This window comes from Dipodomys spectabilis, unplaced genomic scaffold, assembly GCF_019054845.1.
Source record: "Dipodomys spectabilis isolate Male_0828 unplaced genomic scaffold, ASM1905484v1 ptg000046l, whole genome shotgun sequence".
NCBI classification, from domain to species: Eukaryota; Metazoa; Chordata; class Mammalia; order Rodentia; family Heteromyidae; genus Dipodomys; species Dipodomys spectabilis.
In genome coordinates, this window is record NW_024870723.1 from 6,055,894 (window position 1) to 6,074,472 (window position 18,579).

At 40.0% G+C, this 18,579-nt stretch overlaps 1 protein-coding gene across 1 annotated transcript in view; it reads right to left on the reverse strand.

Moving 5' to 3' along the window:
* Fbxw2 (F-box and WD repeat domain containing 2) overlaps positions 1-18,579 on the reverse strand; it is a 30,246-nt gene that overhangs the window by 4,669 nt on the left and 6,998 nt on the right. Inside the window, exons 4-7 of the mRNA XM_042678647.1 lie at positions 9,808-10,002; positions 7,541-7,674; positions 4,267-4,353; positions 1,913-2,082 (exon numbers count right to left, since the gene is read on the reverse strand). Of these exons, the coding sequence (XP_042534581.1) occupies positions 1,913-2,082; positions 4,267-4,353; positions 7,541-7,674; positions 9,808-10,002 (586 nt within the window). The remainder of the gene's footprint in view (positions 1-1,912; positions 2,083-4,266; positions 4,354-7,540; positions 7,675-9,807; positions 10,003-18,579) is intronic.

Below are 18,579 nucleotides of genomic sequence, written 5' to 3' on the forward strand. Positions count from 1 at the left end.
CAATGGGAAATGCTACCATTCCTAAGGAGGAGCCAAACTGTAACTACCAAATTAGGAATGCCAATGTATAATGTAAAAGGTATATGATTAATTGCTTAACTGAAGCAATAAAACAGCTACTACATAAGATTAAGGGATATCACGCAGGGAAAGAATGAACATCCTAACCTATTTCTAGGATGCTTAACAGTGACCCAGAAAAAAATTATTACCAGTCCAGACCCAGTAGAGAAACACCTCTGAGAGTATCTTTTACTAGCCAGTCAGTACCAGTTACCCATCGTAACCTGTGAGGTTGTCAATTACCAGGATTTAATAGAACAAAATAAAGATTAGTTGCAGATAAAGAGGTAAGCCCAATTAAGGTTAAATATAGGCTATAGATTAAAGTTCGCACTCTAAAGTAAAGATTCCTGGAGGAATAAACTGAGAAAACTACAGTAGGCTGATTATAGTAACCCAAAGGAAAAATGTTATGTGGAGAATCAGGACATTGGAAAACTGAATACACTAAGGGGCCATGTTATCAAAAGACATGCTGCCTCCGCCATAAATGGAAACACTGGAGAAAGAACTATCTCCGGAGAAGAGGGGATGGGGAGGTGGGAAGTAGAATCCACCTCCAACATGGCAATCTCTGCAGACTAAAAATACCCAAGAGGATCCCACTAATGGAACCCCAACTAGTCAACTCCTAGCATCCTATAAGGAACCCTGGATGTCTTGAGATGTGGCCAAAAGGTTTATTTTAATAGAAGAGCCCAATTTTTTGTCTTAACTGACTTCCCTACATTTCTTTCTCAGTGGAGCTGCACGGTAACCAGAGCTGATGAAACTGCCATGATCAAAAGATTTACTGCTCTAAGTTACAGATATGAAAATGTTATTTTCTCCCAAAATAAATCTTTCAAAAATTTCTTACTGTACCAAAATGCCTCATGTCAGGAAAAAAATTACTTTAGAAACAAATGTGTTTTTTATAAATTATTGTATGGAAAGATAATTTGAGATTGTTTCCTTCTTGGTTTTTACTAAAATAGTGCTACTAAGCATATTTTATTTTGATGAAGTTTTATCTAAATTCAAAAACCTGTGTTAAAATTACTTCAAATTGAACAAAAAGATAGGGACAGAAAAGAAAGATCTCATAGAAGAGATCTATCTTAAATAACCAGGTTGTGGGCCAAAAATATCAGCAGGCTCCAGGTCACACAGACCATCACTGGTCTTTGGCAAAGAGAGTTACCAATGCCGTAAGACTTTGCACCTAAACCAAAGTCTATCCCTAGAGTAAATTCTCTCAGTGTATCACATGACATTTGTGATACCAGCTGCTATGAGCTTCAAATATGCTGAGATACTGCCACTCTTCCAGCAGGGGCGGGGGGAGCAGGGGGGGTCTGTGGTATAAAAAAGTTGTTTGTCCATGGATCTCTTATTTACTTCTTTGGAGGGAAACCCTGAAAATTACACTTTTTCTAAGTAATTCTATTTCTACTAGTCAAAAAAAGGCTGTTTAACATGTAGACACTGTTAAGATTTACCAGGCTTGTGTAACAATGCAGAATTCCTACTGATTTAAAGTAAAACTTAAAATATCAGAATGGAAGGAGGTATGAGAGATCTCATCCAAACCTCTCATATATTAAATCCTGCAAGGGAAAGTGTTTGTGATTCAGAGTAAGGGAAGGATTAGAAAAACCAGATCTTTACGTAGCAGTATTTAACCTTTCCTCAATTTGCTGGATTTCTCTAGAACGTATATGAACGATTCAATATGTATAACTGATTCAATATGTTTATAACTGGTAAGTATTTTCTAAAAGCAAGTTTCTGACTAGTACATTAAAACATTTAGTCTGAAATGCAGTAGACTTTCAAAGGTAAAGCATATGGCACAAGGAAACATTACCTGAGAACATCATAACTGGCAAAGTCCCACTGGTAGAGACCAAGTGCTGAGCTACAGACAATGTATTTGCCATCAAAATGAAGCCTTGGCTGCAGGCAGATACTTCTATCCTCGGAGACAGACAATGTCTTTAAGCACTTGCAGTTGATTTCTCTCCCAATTGGCCAAATCTACAGGGGGGGGGGAAAGGTCATGTCACCACAGAAGACTAATCCTTTTTTTTTTTTTTGGTCCGGTTGTGGGGGCTGAACTCTGGGCCTGAGCACTGTCCCTCAGCTCTTCAGCTCAAGGCTAGCGCTCTACCACTTGAGCCACAGCGCAACTTCCGGCTTTTTTTCTTTTTGCTTATGAGGTGCTGAGGAATCGAACCCAGGGCCTCAGGCATGCAAGGCAAGCACTCTACCACTGAGCCAACTTCCCAGCCCCCCAGAAGACTAATCCTTAAACAACGTGCTTTTCAATAATAGTAATGATGCTTGAATTTGCTAAAGACAAAAAGTGAAATATGCAGCAAATACCTAGTTAAGAGTTATGGAATTAAATTCGGAGTCTCCTGTATAATGTTAAGGAAAATACTTTGCCTTTCTGAATCCTTGTTCTTGTAATGAAGACCAATGCCTACCACACAGTTTAAAAGATGAAATAAAAATGTACGAATTCGCCGGGTGTTGGTGGCTCATGTCTGTAATTCTAGCTACTTAGGAGGCTGAGATCTGAGGATCACGGTTCAAAGCCAGCCCGGGCAGGAGAGTCCGTGAGACTCTTATCTCCAATAAACCACTAGAAAGAAGTGGCACTGTGGCTCAAGCAATAGAGTGCTCGCCTTGAGCTGAAGAACACAGGGACAGCGTCCAAGCCCAGAGTTCAAGCCCCACAACTGACACAAAAAAAAAAGGATGAATTCATTGTATTAATTCTTTGCAAATTGTTAAAACAAATGAATGTTTTCATAGTTTAGATCTAAGACTTGAGGAAGGGAGGAGGCATGTGCTTTAAGAAAAGAGTAAGGGCTTATAATTCCAGCTACTTGGGAGGCAGACATAGGATAATGAAATTCAAGATCTGCTGGGAAGCCAGGCAATGGTGACTCACACCTATAATCCTAGCTACTCAGGAGGCTGAGATCTGAGGATCTCGGTTCAAAGCCAGTCTGGGCAGGAAAGTCCGTGAAACTCTTATCTCCAATAAACCACCAGAAAACCGGAAGTAGTGCTGTAGCTCAACTGGTAGAGTGCTAGCCTTGAGCTAAAGAGCTGAGGGACAGCGCTCAGGCCCAGAGTTCAAGCCCCATGTCTGACAAAAAAAGAAAAAAAATCTGCTGGGAAAAGTGGGCAAGACTAGCTTTCAAAAATCAAAAGAGATAGGGATGTAGCTTAAGTGGCAAAGCATTTGCCTGGGAAGCATAAGATGTCCTAGGTTCAATCCCCAGTACCATACCAAGAACAGAAAAAGGAAAAAAGGAGAGAAAGAGAGAGAGGAAGAGATCAAGAAAAAATAAGGAAAAGAAAGCAAAATACAGTAAAGCTTGGTGACACATCCCTATAACCTAAATACTTAGGAGACTAAAGCAGGAGGATCATGACTTTACGGCCCACCCTATACTACACAGCAAGAATCTGTCTCCAGCCAGGCACTGGTGGCTCATGCCTGTAATCCTAGCTACTGAGGAGGCTGAGATCTGAAGACTGCAGTTCAAAGCAAGCACAGGCAGGAAAGTCCCTGAGACTTTTATCTCCAATTTACCACCAGAAAACCAGAAGTGGCACTGTGGCTCAAGTGGCAAAGCATTCACCTTGAGCTCAGGGACAACGCCCTAGGTCCAGAGTTCAAGCCCCATGACCCACCAAAAAAAAAAAAAAAGAAAGAAAGAAAAAAGAATCTGTCTCCAAAACAGAAAGAATGAGAGAAATCTTTTTTTGTGGATTTCATTTGAAAAACAGGGTTAGAAACTGCATAGCACTTAGCCTTGGAATGTTTTTTAATATAATTTTATTATTATTAAGGTATTGTACAGAGGGGTTACCATTTCCTAAATCGGGTAATAAGTATGATTGTTTTTGGACAATGTCATCCCTTCCTTCCCTTTCCTCCAGTTTCCCCATCCCATCCCCACTCACAAAATGCACAGTTCATTTTCCACATAGTGTATACTGAGTACCATGACTACATTTTCTCACCCTTGCTTCTTCCACCTCTGGACCCTCCTCTATCCCCTTAAAAAGACAAAAAAAAAAAAAAAAGCAAAAACCAATACCACCACCAACAGCAAACCCTCTGCCTTTGTTATCCCTCTTCAATTTCCTTCTCTTGCCTGTTTTTCTTTAGTGAGACAATTAGTAGAGGAAAAAACTCACCTTGATTTCATATTTGTCTGCACTTAAAAGGATATAGTCTCCAGGGCTATGCAAGAGAGACTTGACTTTGCACTTCTGTAAAACCACCTGCAAATATGAAGATCTATGTTATACAAAAAGCTTTTCAACGCTGTTCCTACACAGATTTTATACTCATAACTGGACACAGAGTGCACACTTGTCATCCAAGCTATGTGGAAAGTTGAGAGGGGAAGGAACTGAGGTGTCAGGCCAGCATGAACAAAAAAGTCCAAGACACCATGCCATGCCCACTGAGGGAAGCTGGACATGGAGGCGTGTGTGCCTGTGATTACCCATTTGTACAATTAATGGTAAATGTTTTGTTTTGTTTTCAAGTAGGTGGATTGTGGCTTTGCTGAAAACACAGGTAGGAATTAAGACTCTATCCTAAAAATAGCCAGTGAAAAAAACAGGGCTGGAAGTGTGGTTCAAATGATAGATGCCAAAATGTCCTAAGTTTAAGACTTAGTCTTGAAACAGGGGAGGGGAGGGTAGAAGAGGGAAGAAGGGCAAGAGGGGGAAGAGGGAGGAAGAGGGAAGAGGGGAGGGGAAGGGAGAAGAGGGGAGGGAAAGGGAAAAGAGAAAGGAAGAGAGGGGAAGGGAGGGAGGAGGGGAGGAAAAGTGAGGAAGAGTTGAGCTAATATGAAATACTAGAATGACTAAGCTATAACTTTATTATCCTATTAACTCCTACCAAGATTTTTTTTTTTTTTTTTGCCAGTCTGGGGCCTGAACTCAGGGCCTGGGCACTGTCCCTCAGCATTTCAGCTTAAGGCTAGTGCCCTACCACTTAAGCTACAGCGCCACTTCTGGCTTTTTCTGCTTATGTGGTGCTGAGGAATCGAACCCAGGGCCTCATGCATGCAAGGCAAGCGCTTTACCACTGAGCCACCTTCCCAGCCCCTCCTACCAAGATTTCTGTTACAACTATTTCTACTATAAGTAGTATCTTGCCAGGTGTGATGACACACACCTGTAATCCCAAAACAGGAAGATTAAGGACAGCCTGAATTACTTATTGTAAGATCCTGTCTCAAAGTATAAATAAAGTAGGCTGGGAAGGTGGCTCAGTGGTAGAGTGCTTGCCTTGCATGCATGAGGCCCTGGGTTCAATTCTTCAGCACCACATAAGCAGAAAAAGCTGGAAGTGGCACTGTGGCTCAAGTGGTAGAGCGCTAGCCTTGAGCTGAAGAGCTGAGGGACAGTGACCATGCCCAGAGTTCAGGCCCCACGACTGACAAAAAAACAAGTATCTAACCAGACACTAGTGGCTCATGCCTAGCTACTCAGGAGGCTGAGATTTGAGGACTGTGGTTCAAAGCTAGCCCAGGCAGGAAAGTTCATGAGACTCTTATCTCCAATTAACCACCAGAAAACCAGAAGTGGTACTGTGGCTCAAGCAGTAGAGCACTCGCCTTGAGCTGAAGAGCTCAGGGACAGTGCCCAGGCTGAGTTCAAGCCCAAGACTGACAAAAAAATAAAGTATCTAAAGGTATCCAATGTTGGCTGTAATTAGTCTTATCTTTAGCCTGGAAGCAGACATTATACTTTAAAAATTAGAAATGTGACTTAACAGAAGAAAATACAAAGAAAAAATCCATAGGCAAATTAGTAAATGCAAATAACCACTTTTCAGAAATGTGCACTATAAAAAATATACAGTATATGTATATATGTGTGTGTGTATATATATATATCTGTTATGTATGTATAAATTATATAGGTAATTTTCCAACCCTTGACAAGACCATCATATCATTTACATCACACACACACACACACTTTGTTGCTGAAAATGGAACTGAGAGTTTCAAAACACATACTAAGCAAGAACTCTACAAATATACCTTCAGTTCTACCTGTATATTTCAGTTATCTTCTCTTACATAACCATGGTGAAGATGAAATAAAAATTCTAAGCAATAGTAATAATAATATTAACAGTAAGAGTAATGTAAAAGAAGCTAACATTCCACTGCATTTGGAATAATCCATGCATACTAGGTTTTAGGGTTTGTTTGAGAGGATTTGAATTTAGGACCTCATGCTTGTTACATAGGCACTGTAACAATGGCACTCCTCCAGCTCTTTTCTGTGCTTGCCTTTGTTGTTGTTGTTTGTTTGTTTTGGTCCGTTGTAGGGCTTGAACTCTAGGCCTGGACAAGATCCCTGAGCTCTTCAGCTCAAGGTAAGTGCTCTTACTACTTGAGCCACAGAGCCACTTCTGATTATCTGGTGTTTAATTAGAGGTAAGAGTCTCACAGACTTTCCTGCCCAGGCTGGTTTTAAACAGTGATACTCAGATCTCAGCCTCCTGAGTAGCTAGGATTACAGGTGTTTGCCCCCGGTGCCCAGCTTGTGCTTGTTATTTTTGAGATATGGTTCAGGTCCATACCTAGACCTTGATCTACTGACTTTATGCTTCTTGTAGTAGCTGGGATAACATGCATGCACCACTATGCTCAGCTCCTTCTACTGAAATGAAACTCTATGGAATTTTCTGCTGGCCTGGAACTATGATCACCTTGATTTTAGCCTCTAGCATAGCTGGGATGACAGGTGTGTGCCACTGCATGCAGCTACTAGCTAAGAAAGGATCTCCCATGTATATCCAGGCTGGCCTCACACTACAATTCTCTCAAACAGGTAGGCAGGAGCCACAGGTGCCTGGCTGGGCCTAGTCAGTTAAAATCAATCAATCAATCAATCAATCAGCATAAGGTAAGAAGAAAGGCAAGATTTACTTGTTCAGAAGCCTGGGTTGCAAATTCAACTGAGACCTGATAGTAAGCATCAGGCACTGGCTGGATGCTAGCCCAACATGTCACTTAATGATCATAAAATCCAGCAGGTGATAAACTCACGACTCTCTTTAGCCTCACCTATTTTAGAAGAAAGATCTAACTATCTACCCAATCTAAAACCTACCAGCTATCTGTGACTTTTTTTAAATCATTTTTAGTGTTTTTTTCTTTTGATTTTATTAATCTTACTCATTTTTTTAATGCGATACTAAGGAATCAAACTCAGGGCTTTATGCATGCTACTCAAGCACTGTACCACTACACCACATTCCCTGTCCCTATGATTCTTTATCCCCCATATAGAATGCTGCACACTATCATGGAATAGAGTGCATGTATCTATTCCACCGGCTGCACCACCATCTCTTACCACTGTAAGGTAGTATCTGCCATCATCCATTCCCACAAATGAAAAGCCTGACATCAGGAGGCTTCTTAAGTCTTCCTACCTTAGTGACCCATTCCGTGTGCCCGGTGAGTGTATTGAGGCATGTCCCAGCAGATAAAGCCCAAACTTTCACAGTGAAGTCTGCAGAGCCACTCACCAAGATATCCAGTTCATCATTGTAGTCCACGCTAAACACTAGTGCATATAACATACACAAAGTTAAAACACACCCTTCTGCCAGTGGATCTTTGTTTAACAAACGTTCAGCACTGTTTATCCTTCCTAGCTGCCTAATGGTTTAATTCCCTAACAAGAGTTACTATAATGGTGCTTGCTACTCAACCAGCAATATTATGATTTAAATTTTAAAAACCTATTTCAAAATTGTTATCATTATTAAAGCTTATTACTTTAAAGGTGGAAAGTTCCAAGAACAATACAACCTTAGCCTTTTACTTAGCCTATGTAGAAAAACAGAACATACATGACTTTATTCAGGTTTGTAATGATAGTAAGAGAAAAATGTGAAGAATTTTAAGCTTCAAAACAGGACTCTGTTAAGAAAAACCAATGTAAAGAGAAAAAGGGCAAACTAAGTTATTCATTCAATACAGTAATACCTAGCATTTAAACCTGTGCAGGTACAGTAGTAGAACATTCAGTATTTCTTTCTGTCTTTAAGTTCTAAAGGACACTGAGAACCTGGAGATGAAGATAGTAGTACTTCCTTTAAAGGAATTTAAGTCTGGGAAGAGAAGTCTAGAAAAAAAGTTTACCTCTTGCTAGGGAAACACCATGGAGAATGACTAAGTCTGCACAGGCCTATCAGGGAGGACTTCAGGGAAGAGGTGGTATTGGAAATAGGCCCTGAAGAACAAGCACTTTATATCAAGAAAAGAAAAAGAATTATGTTGGAAGAAGGAACAGGAAAAGCATGCATTTAAGAAAAGCCACCACAATGTCCAGGAAAGCAAATGGAACATTATTTTAGAACAGGATCTCCAACTTGACCAGGAAAAAAAAAATCATCTGGAAGTCATGGTATACCTTGACCCTGGGAAATGTAACAACCAGTTTAACATGTAAGTTCCATACTGAATCACACATCACCAAATATTGATTTCTAAAACATAGATTGAGTTGTAAAGGAGATAATAAAGACTGAAGAAAAATGTACAAAATAGGGGCTGGGAAGGTGGCTCAGTGGTAGAGCGCTTGCCTTGCATGCCTAAGGCCCTGGGTTCAATTCCTCAGCACCACATAAGCAAAAAGAAAAAAGCCGAAGTGGCGCTGTGGCTCAAGTGGTAGAGTGCTAGCCTTGAGCTGAAGAGCTGAGGGACAGCGCCTAGGCCCAGAGTTCAGGCCCCACGACTGGACCCCCCCCCCCAAAAAAAAAATGTACAAAATAAATAAAATGGGAAAACTGTTTTCAGTACTCCAAAAAAAAAAAAAAACCCAAACCCCACACAGGCGTATCTGAAAGAATTGCTGAGCACAGACACAGTGTAAGAGTGAACAAGACAGACTCTATCCTATGGAGGTGATCTGGTGGTGAGGTAAGGCTATCATGTGATCTGTCATTTAACAGCAATACAAACTTGGGAGAACCTACAGCAGAGAGCAAGTCTTGGAAGGCTACTCATAAATATGATGTCAAAGAGCACAGACTGTGACTCTTAGAGGCTAAAGCAGTACATAAATGGAGGAAGGAAAGAAGGCAGGCATACAAGATGCTGAGAGTAGCTCACTACACAGTCCCAAAAAGAAATGCAACAGGAGAAGCTCAAGGCTACCTTTAAAAGAATAGTTTTCTGTCCCCAAAGCTGCTATACATTTATTAGGAGACACTTAGGTATCAGTTTCATTTTATCTCTAGGTAGTTGTCTGTTAATCACCTCCAAACTGAGCTCTACCTAGACATAAAACAGTGGAGACCATATTCACTTCAAAGATGTTCAGCCCCAAATCTACGAAACAAATTTTGCTGAATTTTTGTTTATTTTATTCCCCCCCCCCCCCCCATTTTGCTGAATTTCTAAGTATAGGATTTAAGTCATTTTGGAAGGATGGAATCTGACAAAATCAGATGAACTGACTGCTTACCAGGATATAAACTAACTAGGAGAGGAAAAACCACCACTCTCAGCTTAAAGGTACACAGATATTTTTCAATGGGCTAAGGAAAAGCAAAATTGTGAACAACATTCCAAATGAGAAGGAGAGAATGGCAGATCAATTAAGGGGGTAAGGGGGCTGACATACTTGGTTTCTAGTTTTAAAGCGATAGGCTAAAGCTATTGTAAAAACCCTTGGTAAAGAGTAACCCACCCGCCCCCGTGTGCCCTCGGAAGTGCTGGGTCCTGGCTCCGGAACTCCATTCCCAGCAGGCCACAGTGTTGTCAAAGGAGCCTGTCACAAGCTTCTGCTCATCGAACTTCACTGCTGCACATGTGTGGGTCTGGATGCCATAAACACACTGCCCTGTGCTCACATCCCACAGCTTTGCAGACAAGTCATCTGACCCTTTAAAAGAAAAGCAGGGGAGTTATTAATGAAACACACCCTGAATAAGGAAAATCAATCCCCAAAACACAGTATTCTCAAAAAAGACCCTCAGGGTCACCTTCTCTAGTATTCCCATTTTAATGATGAGAAAACCAATACATGGAGATAATATAAGTTGCTTAGTCACCAAAATTCTGTCAAGTGCACTAGGATAGGATCACAAAATCGAAGCTTTTAAGTTTCAGATTTTCCCATTAATTCTCCAGGTGATGAAAAAGAGATTAAAGCATCCCTTGGTGCATTCATTGAAGAATTCCATGAATCTGTGGGTAGTATGAGTTTTTGGATCTGAGTTTGAAATGGCTGGGTGCTACCTATGACTGTATGCTTGTTTACTACCCAACAGTTCTAAATACATAAGGAAAGTTGGCTAGTAAAGCTGTTTGCTGGAACACAATCTAAGGCAAGTCAAAGATAGAGTCAGAACTGGGTACAAGTGGCTCATCCCTGTAATCCCAGCTACTCGGGAGGCTGAGATCTGGGTATCACACAGTTTTGCAGTCCAGACAGTAAAGTCCCTGAGAATCTTATTTCCAATTAAGCATAAAAAAAAAAAAAAAAAAAGGCTAGAACTGGGAGTTATAGCTCAAGTGGTACAGCATTAGCCCAGCAAAAAAAAGGAAGAAACTCAGAAGCAGTGCCCAGGCCATGAGTTCAAGCCCCAGGATTGGTGAAAGAAGGAGAGAGGGAAGGGGAGGAGGGATGGAGAGGGGAGGGGAGTGGGGGGGGGGGGGGCGCGGGAGATGACTAGCTCAGACCACTAGCTAAATTCTACAAAAAACAAACTGGTCTTCTCTTGCGTGGTCTTGAAATAATGTGAAGAAACCTCAAAGAAAACCAGTGATAAATCACAGCAAGCATTCAAATGAACTCCTCACAAACTTTTTATAAAGCTCCTTAAAATTCTGTAGGAAAAAAATAGAAAGTTTTTTCCCTGTCTCTAATGCAATGTCATATTAATCATGGTGACAATTTGAGACTCTGGTCTAATTAAATTTAGAGTCCTAATGGTTAACTCTTTTCCGACAATTTACTTTTAATTTAAAGACTCAACAAAAAGATACTTTGAGAAGACATTAAATATAGTCATAATGACCAGGACATAGTATTGTAAGAAACCACCCAATAACCAGTTTTAAAAAGGCTGAAATGACTAAATTAAACCAACCACAACTCCACCATTAGTCAAAAGCCACTGTTTCTTTTTTTGGTGGGTCATGGGGTTTGAACTCAGGGCCTGGGTGCTGTCTGAGCTTTTTAACTCAAGGCTAGCAGTTTACTACTTTAAGCCACAGCATCACTTCCAGTTTTCTGGTAGTTAATTGGAGATAATAGTCTCACAAACTTTCCTGCCTGGGTTGGCTTTGAACTGCAATCCTCAGATCTCAGCCTCCTGAGTAGCTAGGAAATAAGCATGAGCCACAGCACCTGGTTTAAAGCCACTGGTTTTTGTTTTGTCTTGTTTTTCTGTCGGTCATGGGGCTTGAACTCTGGGCCTAGGAGCTGTCTCTCAGCTCTTCAGCTCAAGGTGAGCACTGTACCACTTGAGCCACAACACCACTTGCGGTTTTATGAGTGGTTTATTGGAGATAAGAGTCTCACAGACTTTCCTGCCCAAGCTGGCTTTGAACTGTGATCCTTAGATCTCAGCCTCCTGAGTAGCTAGGATTATAGGCATGAGCCACCAGTGCCTGGCAAAGCCACTGTTTTTTGACAATGGAAAATAACTATCACTATGAACAATGAGAGCATGACTTTGACATGGGCAGACTCACTGAGGGAACAGAAAAATGATGGCTATATTTGTTGTCAAACCACTATTTAAGTTTGTTTCCTTCTCTAAAATGAGGGGTAGGGCTTGGTTGATGGTTTTCAACGGGCATGTGAGACATTAGAATTATCCAGGCAGCTTCAGGAACATACACAAACAATGGCTGGGGATACAGCTCAGTAGTTAGAGCACTTGTCTATCATGCATGAAGCTCTTGGTTCCATCCTTAATGCTGCAAAAGTGAACAAACAAGCATCATACATAAACAGGGGCATTATCCAGAAATTCCAGTTTAGAATTCTTGAGGTAAAGTGCAATAATCTTAAAAGTTAGTCAGGTAATTCTAACATATCAGCAATATTTGGGGATTCAAAGGTCTACAACAGTATTATCTAACAAAAATGAAGATGTAAATACATATACCATTCCAAAATGTCCTAAAAGTCACTTAGAAAAAAAAAACACATTAAAAATAATTTAACTCAGTATTTATGTGTGCTTGTGCGTGCGTGCGTGCGTGCGTGCGTGTGTGTGTACACCAGTCCTGGGGTTCACACTCAGGGTCTGAGTGCTATTCCTGAGCTTTTGTGTCCAAAATCAGCCACAGCTCAACTTCAGCTTTCTTGGTAGTTAACTGGAGATAAGGAGTATCATGGGCTTTCCTGTTCGGGCTGGCTTCAAAGCATAATCTTCAGATCTCAGCCTCTTGAATAGCTAGGATTACAGGTAAAAGCCACCAGCTCCTGGCTAACTCAGTTTTTTTGACAAAATATTAAAGCTTTATTTAACATATTAACTTACTGATGAAAATTATAAATGAATTATTTTATATTCTGTAAAATTTTTAGTTTTTTAATTCTGGTATTTCAATTTCACATCTCAATTTGAACTAGCCATAGCTCAAGAACTCAAAACAGGGCTTGTGGCTACTGTGCTGGACAGCACAGATTTAAAGACCTTTTGCTTGTATGTTTCTTAACTATATTCTTAAAGAGCTATTGTAGGAAAATAAATCACTGTAGGTCATATAAGAGCTTGGTTCTAACCTACTGCCAGTGTTCAATTGGAGTTTTATTCATTTATTCAACATACATGTATAGAACTTCTGTGCCAAGCAGCGCTACTGCTCTCATGGCAAAAAATAAAGACAAGAAAAGCTAGCTGGGCACTAGTGGCTCACACCTGTAATCCTAGCTACTCAGGAAGCTGAGATCTGAGGATCACAGTTCAAAGCAAGCCCAGGCAAGAAGGTCCATGAGACTCTTATCTCTAATTAATCACAGAAAAAGCTGGAAGCGGCACTATGACTCAAGTGCTAGAGCACTTGCCTCGAGCAAAAGGAGCCCAGCGACAACGCCCAGACCCAGAGTTCAAGCCCTACTACCAGCAGGAAAAAAAAAAAAGCTAATAGTAATAATTCAGTACAGTCACTGGTGGATAGACTAAAGGCAATACTAGAGGATAAAAAGAAAGTTTCTCAGATGAGCTCCTGCTGCACATGTCAGTGGTCTACAAACATGCCTCAGATGATGGTATGACAGGCTCCTCAACTATATTCCTCTTTTATTTTAGCTTAAGCTCAGCTTCAACATGTTTAAACAAATGACTTCATGGCTTAAAAAAAAAAAAAAAAAAAAAGCCTTGAAAGTTGGGCACCAGTGCTCATATCTTTTTTATCTCAGTTACTCAGGAGCCGAGATCTAGAGAATCACAATTAAAGCTGACCTGGGTAGACAAGCCCAGAAGACTCCATCTCCAAACTAACAAAAGACTAGACTGAAGGCATGGCTCAAGTCATAGAGGGCATGCCTTGAGCTTGAACCCCAGCTACCCTACCACCACCACACACAAAAGAACCTTTGATTCTAACTCATTAAAATCCATATAATCAGTTAACCAGGCAAAGAAATAAAAAATAAATGGTATATGCTATTTATTTTATATTAGTAAAACTTCTCCTATAGAAAATTATATAGAAAATATTTAAGGTTTTGTTAACCAGTCTGTTACAATCAGTCTTCTGGAGGATATGGCCCACATTCAGTGGTTTGCCAACTCCAGGCATACACATCTAGTGGTGTAGTATTAAGCATCTCTCTATTACATACACATATATGAATAGGCACTCAAGCCAATTTATAAACAACTATTGGACTATTGGGAGCCATTCTTAGTGTACATTACCTGTTAAAATGCATTGCTTAAACATGGACCCAAGAAAGAAAGAAAGAAAGAGAGAGGGGGGGGGAGGGAGGGAGAGAGGAAGGGAGGGGGAAGGGAGGGATGGAGAAAGAGAGGGAAAGAGAGAGGAAGGGGGGGGAAGGAGGATGGGAAGGAAGGAAAGGGGGAGGGCGGGAGGGAGAAAGAGAAAGAAGGCAGTCAGGCAGGCAGGAAGGAGGGAAGGAAGGAAAAGGAAAAGGAAAGCTCAGTGTGACCAGAAAATGGTAGCAAGGCAAGCTGCCATTAAAGCCAGGAAGATGTTTAACTATGATGTTATCTGAAGTTGGGGAAAACTGGATGTAGCAGGAACAAAAAAAAAAATCCTAAAGGCTAGAAGGCTAAAGAAAGAGGACAAACAAAATGTGGTCTAGAGCTACAATGGAGTATTATTAGGAAAAACCTCAAAGACATTGTGCTAAGTGAAATAAGTCAATCAGAAAAGAAGAAATATTTTACTTGTGTGAGGTACCTAAATAATCACATTCATAGACAGCTGACTGGAAGAAATGAGAAGTAGATAATTAGCATTTAGCTGATATGGTTTCAGTTTGAGAAAATGGAAATAATTCTGGAAATGGTGGTAGTGACGTGCTTAATGGCACAGAACTGTACATTTTAAAATGATTAAAAAGGGGTTTAGAAGTATGGCTCAGGTAGAGTGCTTGCTTAGCCTGTCAAGTGTTGCCCTGGGTTCCATCCCCAACACTGGTTGGATGGGTGGGTGGATGGATGGATGAATGGATAGATGGATGAATGGATGGATGAGTGGATGGATGGATGGAGAGAGACAGACAATTCATTTTCAACCCAGTGTCTGGTGAGTACCACTGCTGCATATGTTCACCCTTTATCTCATCATTTCTGTGTCCCCTTACCCTCAAATACAAATAAATGAACAAACAAGACAAAAAGAAAAAAACAGCAATGAAGAAAAAAACTTTGTGTCCATTTTCTAGAATTCATTTCAATGAATAGTTTATATGATCAGATGCACATAGGCATTGAGCCTTTGAGATCCTCTCCTAAGAATATCCTCCTTTTGTGCCATTTACTTTTATGCCCTAAAGAAATATTAAAAATAACAAGATCTGGTTGAGCTCCACATCTATTCTAACTGCTTGCCTGGAGGAGCCAATGTTCTTTCTGGCTCTGTGTTGGCCTTCCCAAAAAGACATTTTTTCAATCATGCAGCATGTGAGTGAAAGAGAACTAAATAAATATGAACTTTTTCACTTAAGAAAGTAAAGAAGTCACACTCACTTATGAAAACATACTTTGATGTAAAAAATGTCAAGACTGGGCATGTAACCAATAGCAGAAAAATGAACTGTAACACAGAGTAAACTATCTTATCAAGTTTAAATATTTAACTGGTAGAATCAGATCCTGGCTCTCCAGCACCTCTCTGAGGATCTGACTCTGCACCAACTGAGTAAAACTTTCCAATAAAACTCTTTACTACCCACTTCTTTCATTTCTCAAAGCACACTTGTCTAAAATCCTCTCTAGCCTTCATTTTCCCTCCTCTAAATCTCCTTTTAAAGTTTTACTATTTCATCCATAGCTGCATTGTTACTCAACTCCTAATTTTTTCTCTATAAATGAGTACTCTTGAAACCTCTGACCTGCATTTCCAAATACCTTGGGGTATCTCCATATTTATTTATTTATGAAGATTTATATGTTTTTACATATCATTTTTATATATTACACATTTATATTATATATATGGAAAACATAGGGCAACAAGATTCAGTCCATCCCAAATTGAACTTCATCTATTCTCTCAGATTTATTATCACTTTCTTTTTTTAATCCTTCAGAGATAACAAGGATGAAGCCAGGGCCTATCATTTGAGCTACACTCCTTTCCCCTTTTGCTTATTTTTCAGACAGTCTCACATTTTTGGCAGGTCAACAGGCCTACCACCCTCCTACTTATGCTGGTGTCAATCCTGCTATCTCTAACTCACTAGTAGCTGTTACAGGCATGAGTCTCTGCCTCATTCCATCATTTTCCAGTCTTGTTATCAGTATTACTATCTTCCCAAGCATTAAAAGTTAGACACCTCGGCCATTCCTGAAATCTCTCTTCTCCTGTCCATATTTAAGTTATTATTAAATCCTGTCAACTGTACTTTAGTAGCTGTTTTTATATTCAAATCATCCCTTTTGATTTTTAAATCACCTTTTACCTTTATTCTAATTCTTGACCTATTTATTCCAGCTACAGCGAAACAAGAGAATAATTTGGAAGTTCAAAACTCAGAAATTCTGCGACCTCTCTAAAAAGGCCTTGATTGGAAAAATTGTGAGGATAACTTCAGTTGATACAGTCTTAGAGTAGAGCCATTACTGGCATTAACCAGGAATACTAGAAACCCTGCAATATTTGGGATAATACATAAAAAGAACTGTGTAGACATTATATTTTTAATATTTGTATGTATAGTTATTTATTTCTATGAATTCAAGTTATCACTGAGAGAGAATGAAAGAAGGGGTGACACTGCCCAAAAAGAAATGTTCTCATGTTGGGCACTGGTGCTCACAACTGTAATCCTAGCTACTCATGAGGCTGAGATCTGAGGATCACGGTTCAAAGCCAGCTAGGGCAGGAAAGTCCGTGAGACTCTTATCTCCAAGAAACCACTCATAAAACCAGAAGTGTCGCTGTGGCTCAAGTGGTAGAGTGCTAGCCTTGAGCTGAAAAGCTGAAGAGCAGTGCCCAGGCCCAGAGTTCAAGCCCCATGACCAACCAAAATAAAAAAAATTAAAAAAATTAAAAAAAAACAATACTGACAAAAAAAAAAAAAAATTCAAGACTATTTTACTAATGCCTACATATGAAGCCTCTCTTGGAAAGTCAGTTCTAGCTGCTCCAAGCCTGAATACATTGCAATGGCACTGCTACTCTGAAGGAAGACAAGGGCTCTGATTTGACAAGCAGACTTTTACCTAAGTTAGGTCACCTACCTACTCCAAGCTATGTGTCCTCTGAGGTAAAAACTCCCCTACTTCTCCCACGTATGTTCTCTATTGCCTTTGAAGTGGTAGGTATTTCAAACATAAGTATCTACCAGTAAAGGCACACTAGGCTCCTTTCTAACCATTTCAGAACTACGAAACAGAAAGTTAATTACTTCTATCTACACTATGTCAATTTTAGCATTTGCCATGAATCTCTTTGGCAATACTATTTTATTGCTGGCTTGGGGTCTACAGGGTCACTGTAAGTTTATTGCCAAATCCAAGATTTCATAACTTAAAGAGTGAAAAAAAATCAAAGAGTTAGGACAAGATGCCACAAAGATATACAGCTTTAAACAGGTATTTCTCTAGTGTATTTCTTCTCTAGTGAAGCCCCAGAGATGATGTTGCTTTTAGAAAACTTGAACTAATTATTTGTATCATTATCAATAGCGAAAATATACAAACCTGGTGAATTTAGAACAAAATTTGGGTAGTAGGATAGAAATAACTTAATATAGATCTACTTAGATACTAATCACAAAATGCAGGGACAAGGACCAGGTGCTTATGGCATATGCCTACAATCATAGCTACTCAACAGGCTGATATCTGAGAATTGCAGTTCGAAGCCAGCCCTGGCAGAAAAATCTATGCAACTCTTACCTTCAAAAGCCTAAAGTGGAACTATGGCTTGAGCAAGAGAGCATTCGTTTTGAGCACAAAAGCTAGGGGATAGCACCCTGAGGTCAAGCACCAGGACCAGGACCAGCATACATACATACATACATACATACATACATACATACACATACACACACATGTACATACACACACACATGAACATACACACATGTACACACACACACACACACACACACACACACACACACACACACACACACACACACACACACGGACAGGGGACTGGGAATGTAGCTCAATAGTAAAGTAATTCATTAGCAAGCTCAAGGTCCTGGGCTCAATCCCCAGCACTGTAACTAAACATATAAGCAAAAAACATAGGCATGGGTCCATTTATTGCAATACTAACTTTCTAAAAAGAATTCACTAACTATTCTGAATTTACTTCTACTCCAAATTAGTGAGACTTTATTTCAAAAATAAAATATGACAAGGGGAGCTAAAAAAAAAAGTGATTATAAACCAGTATTTACCTAAATGGAAAAGAGCTCCAAGGCAATACCGAATCTTAACCTTTAAAAATACTTGTCATGTGCCAGGGGCTCACCCCTGTAATTCTAGCTACTTAAAAGTACGAGAGCTGTGATCTGAAGATTGAGGTTCAAAACCAGCCCAGGCAGAAAAGTCCTTAACTCTTATCTCCAACTAACCATCAAAAAGCCAAAAGTACAGCTGTGGCTCAAGTGGTAGAGCACCAGGAAAAGCTAAGGGACAATGCCTGGGCTTTGAGTTCAAACCCCAATACCAGCTTATGCATGTGCATATGAACATGTGTGTGTGTGTGCACACACACACACACACACACACACACACAAAACCCTTGCCATAAACCATAAGGCAAAAAAGGCATGTAAAAAGCAATCAGGTAA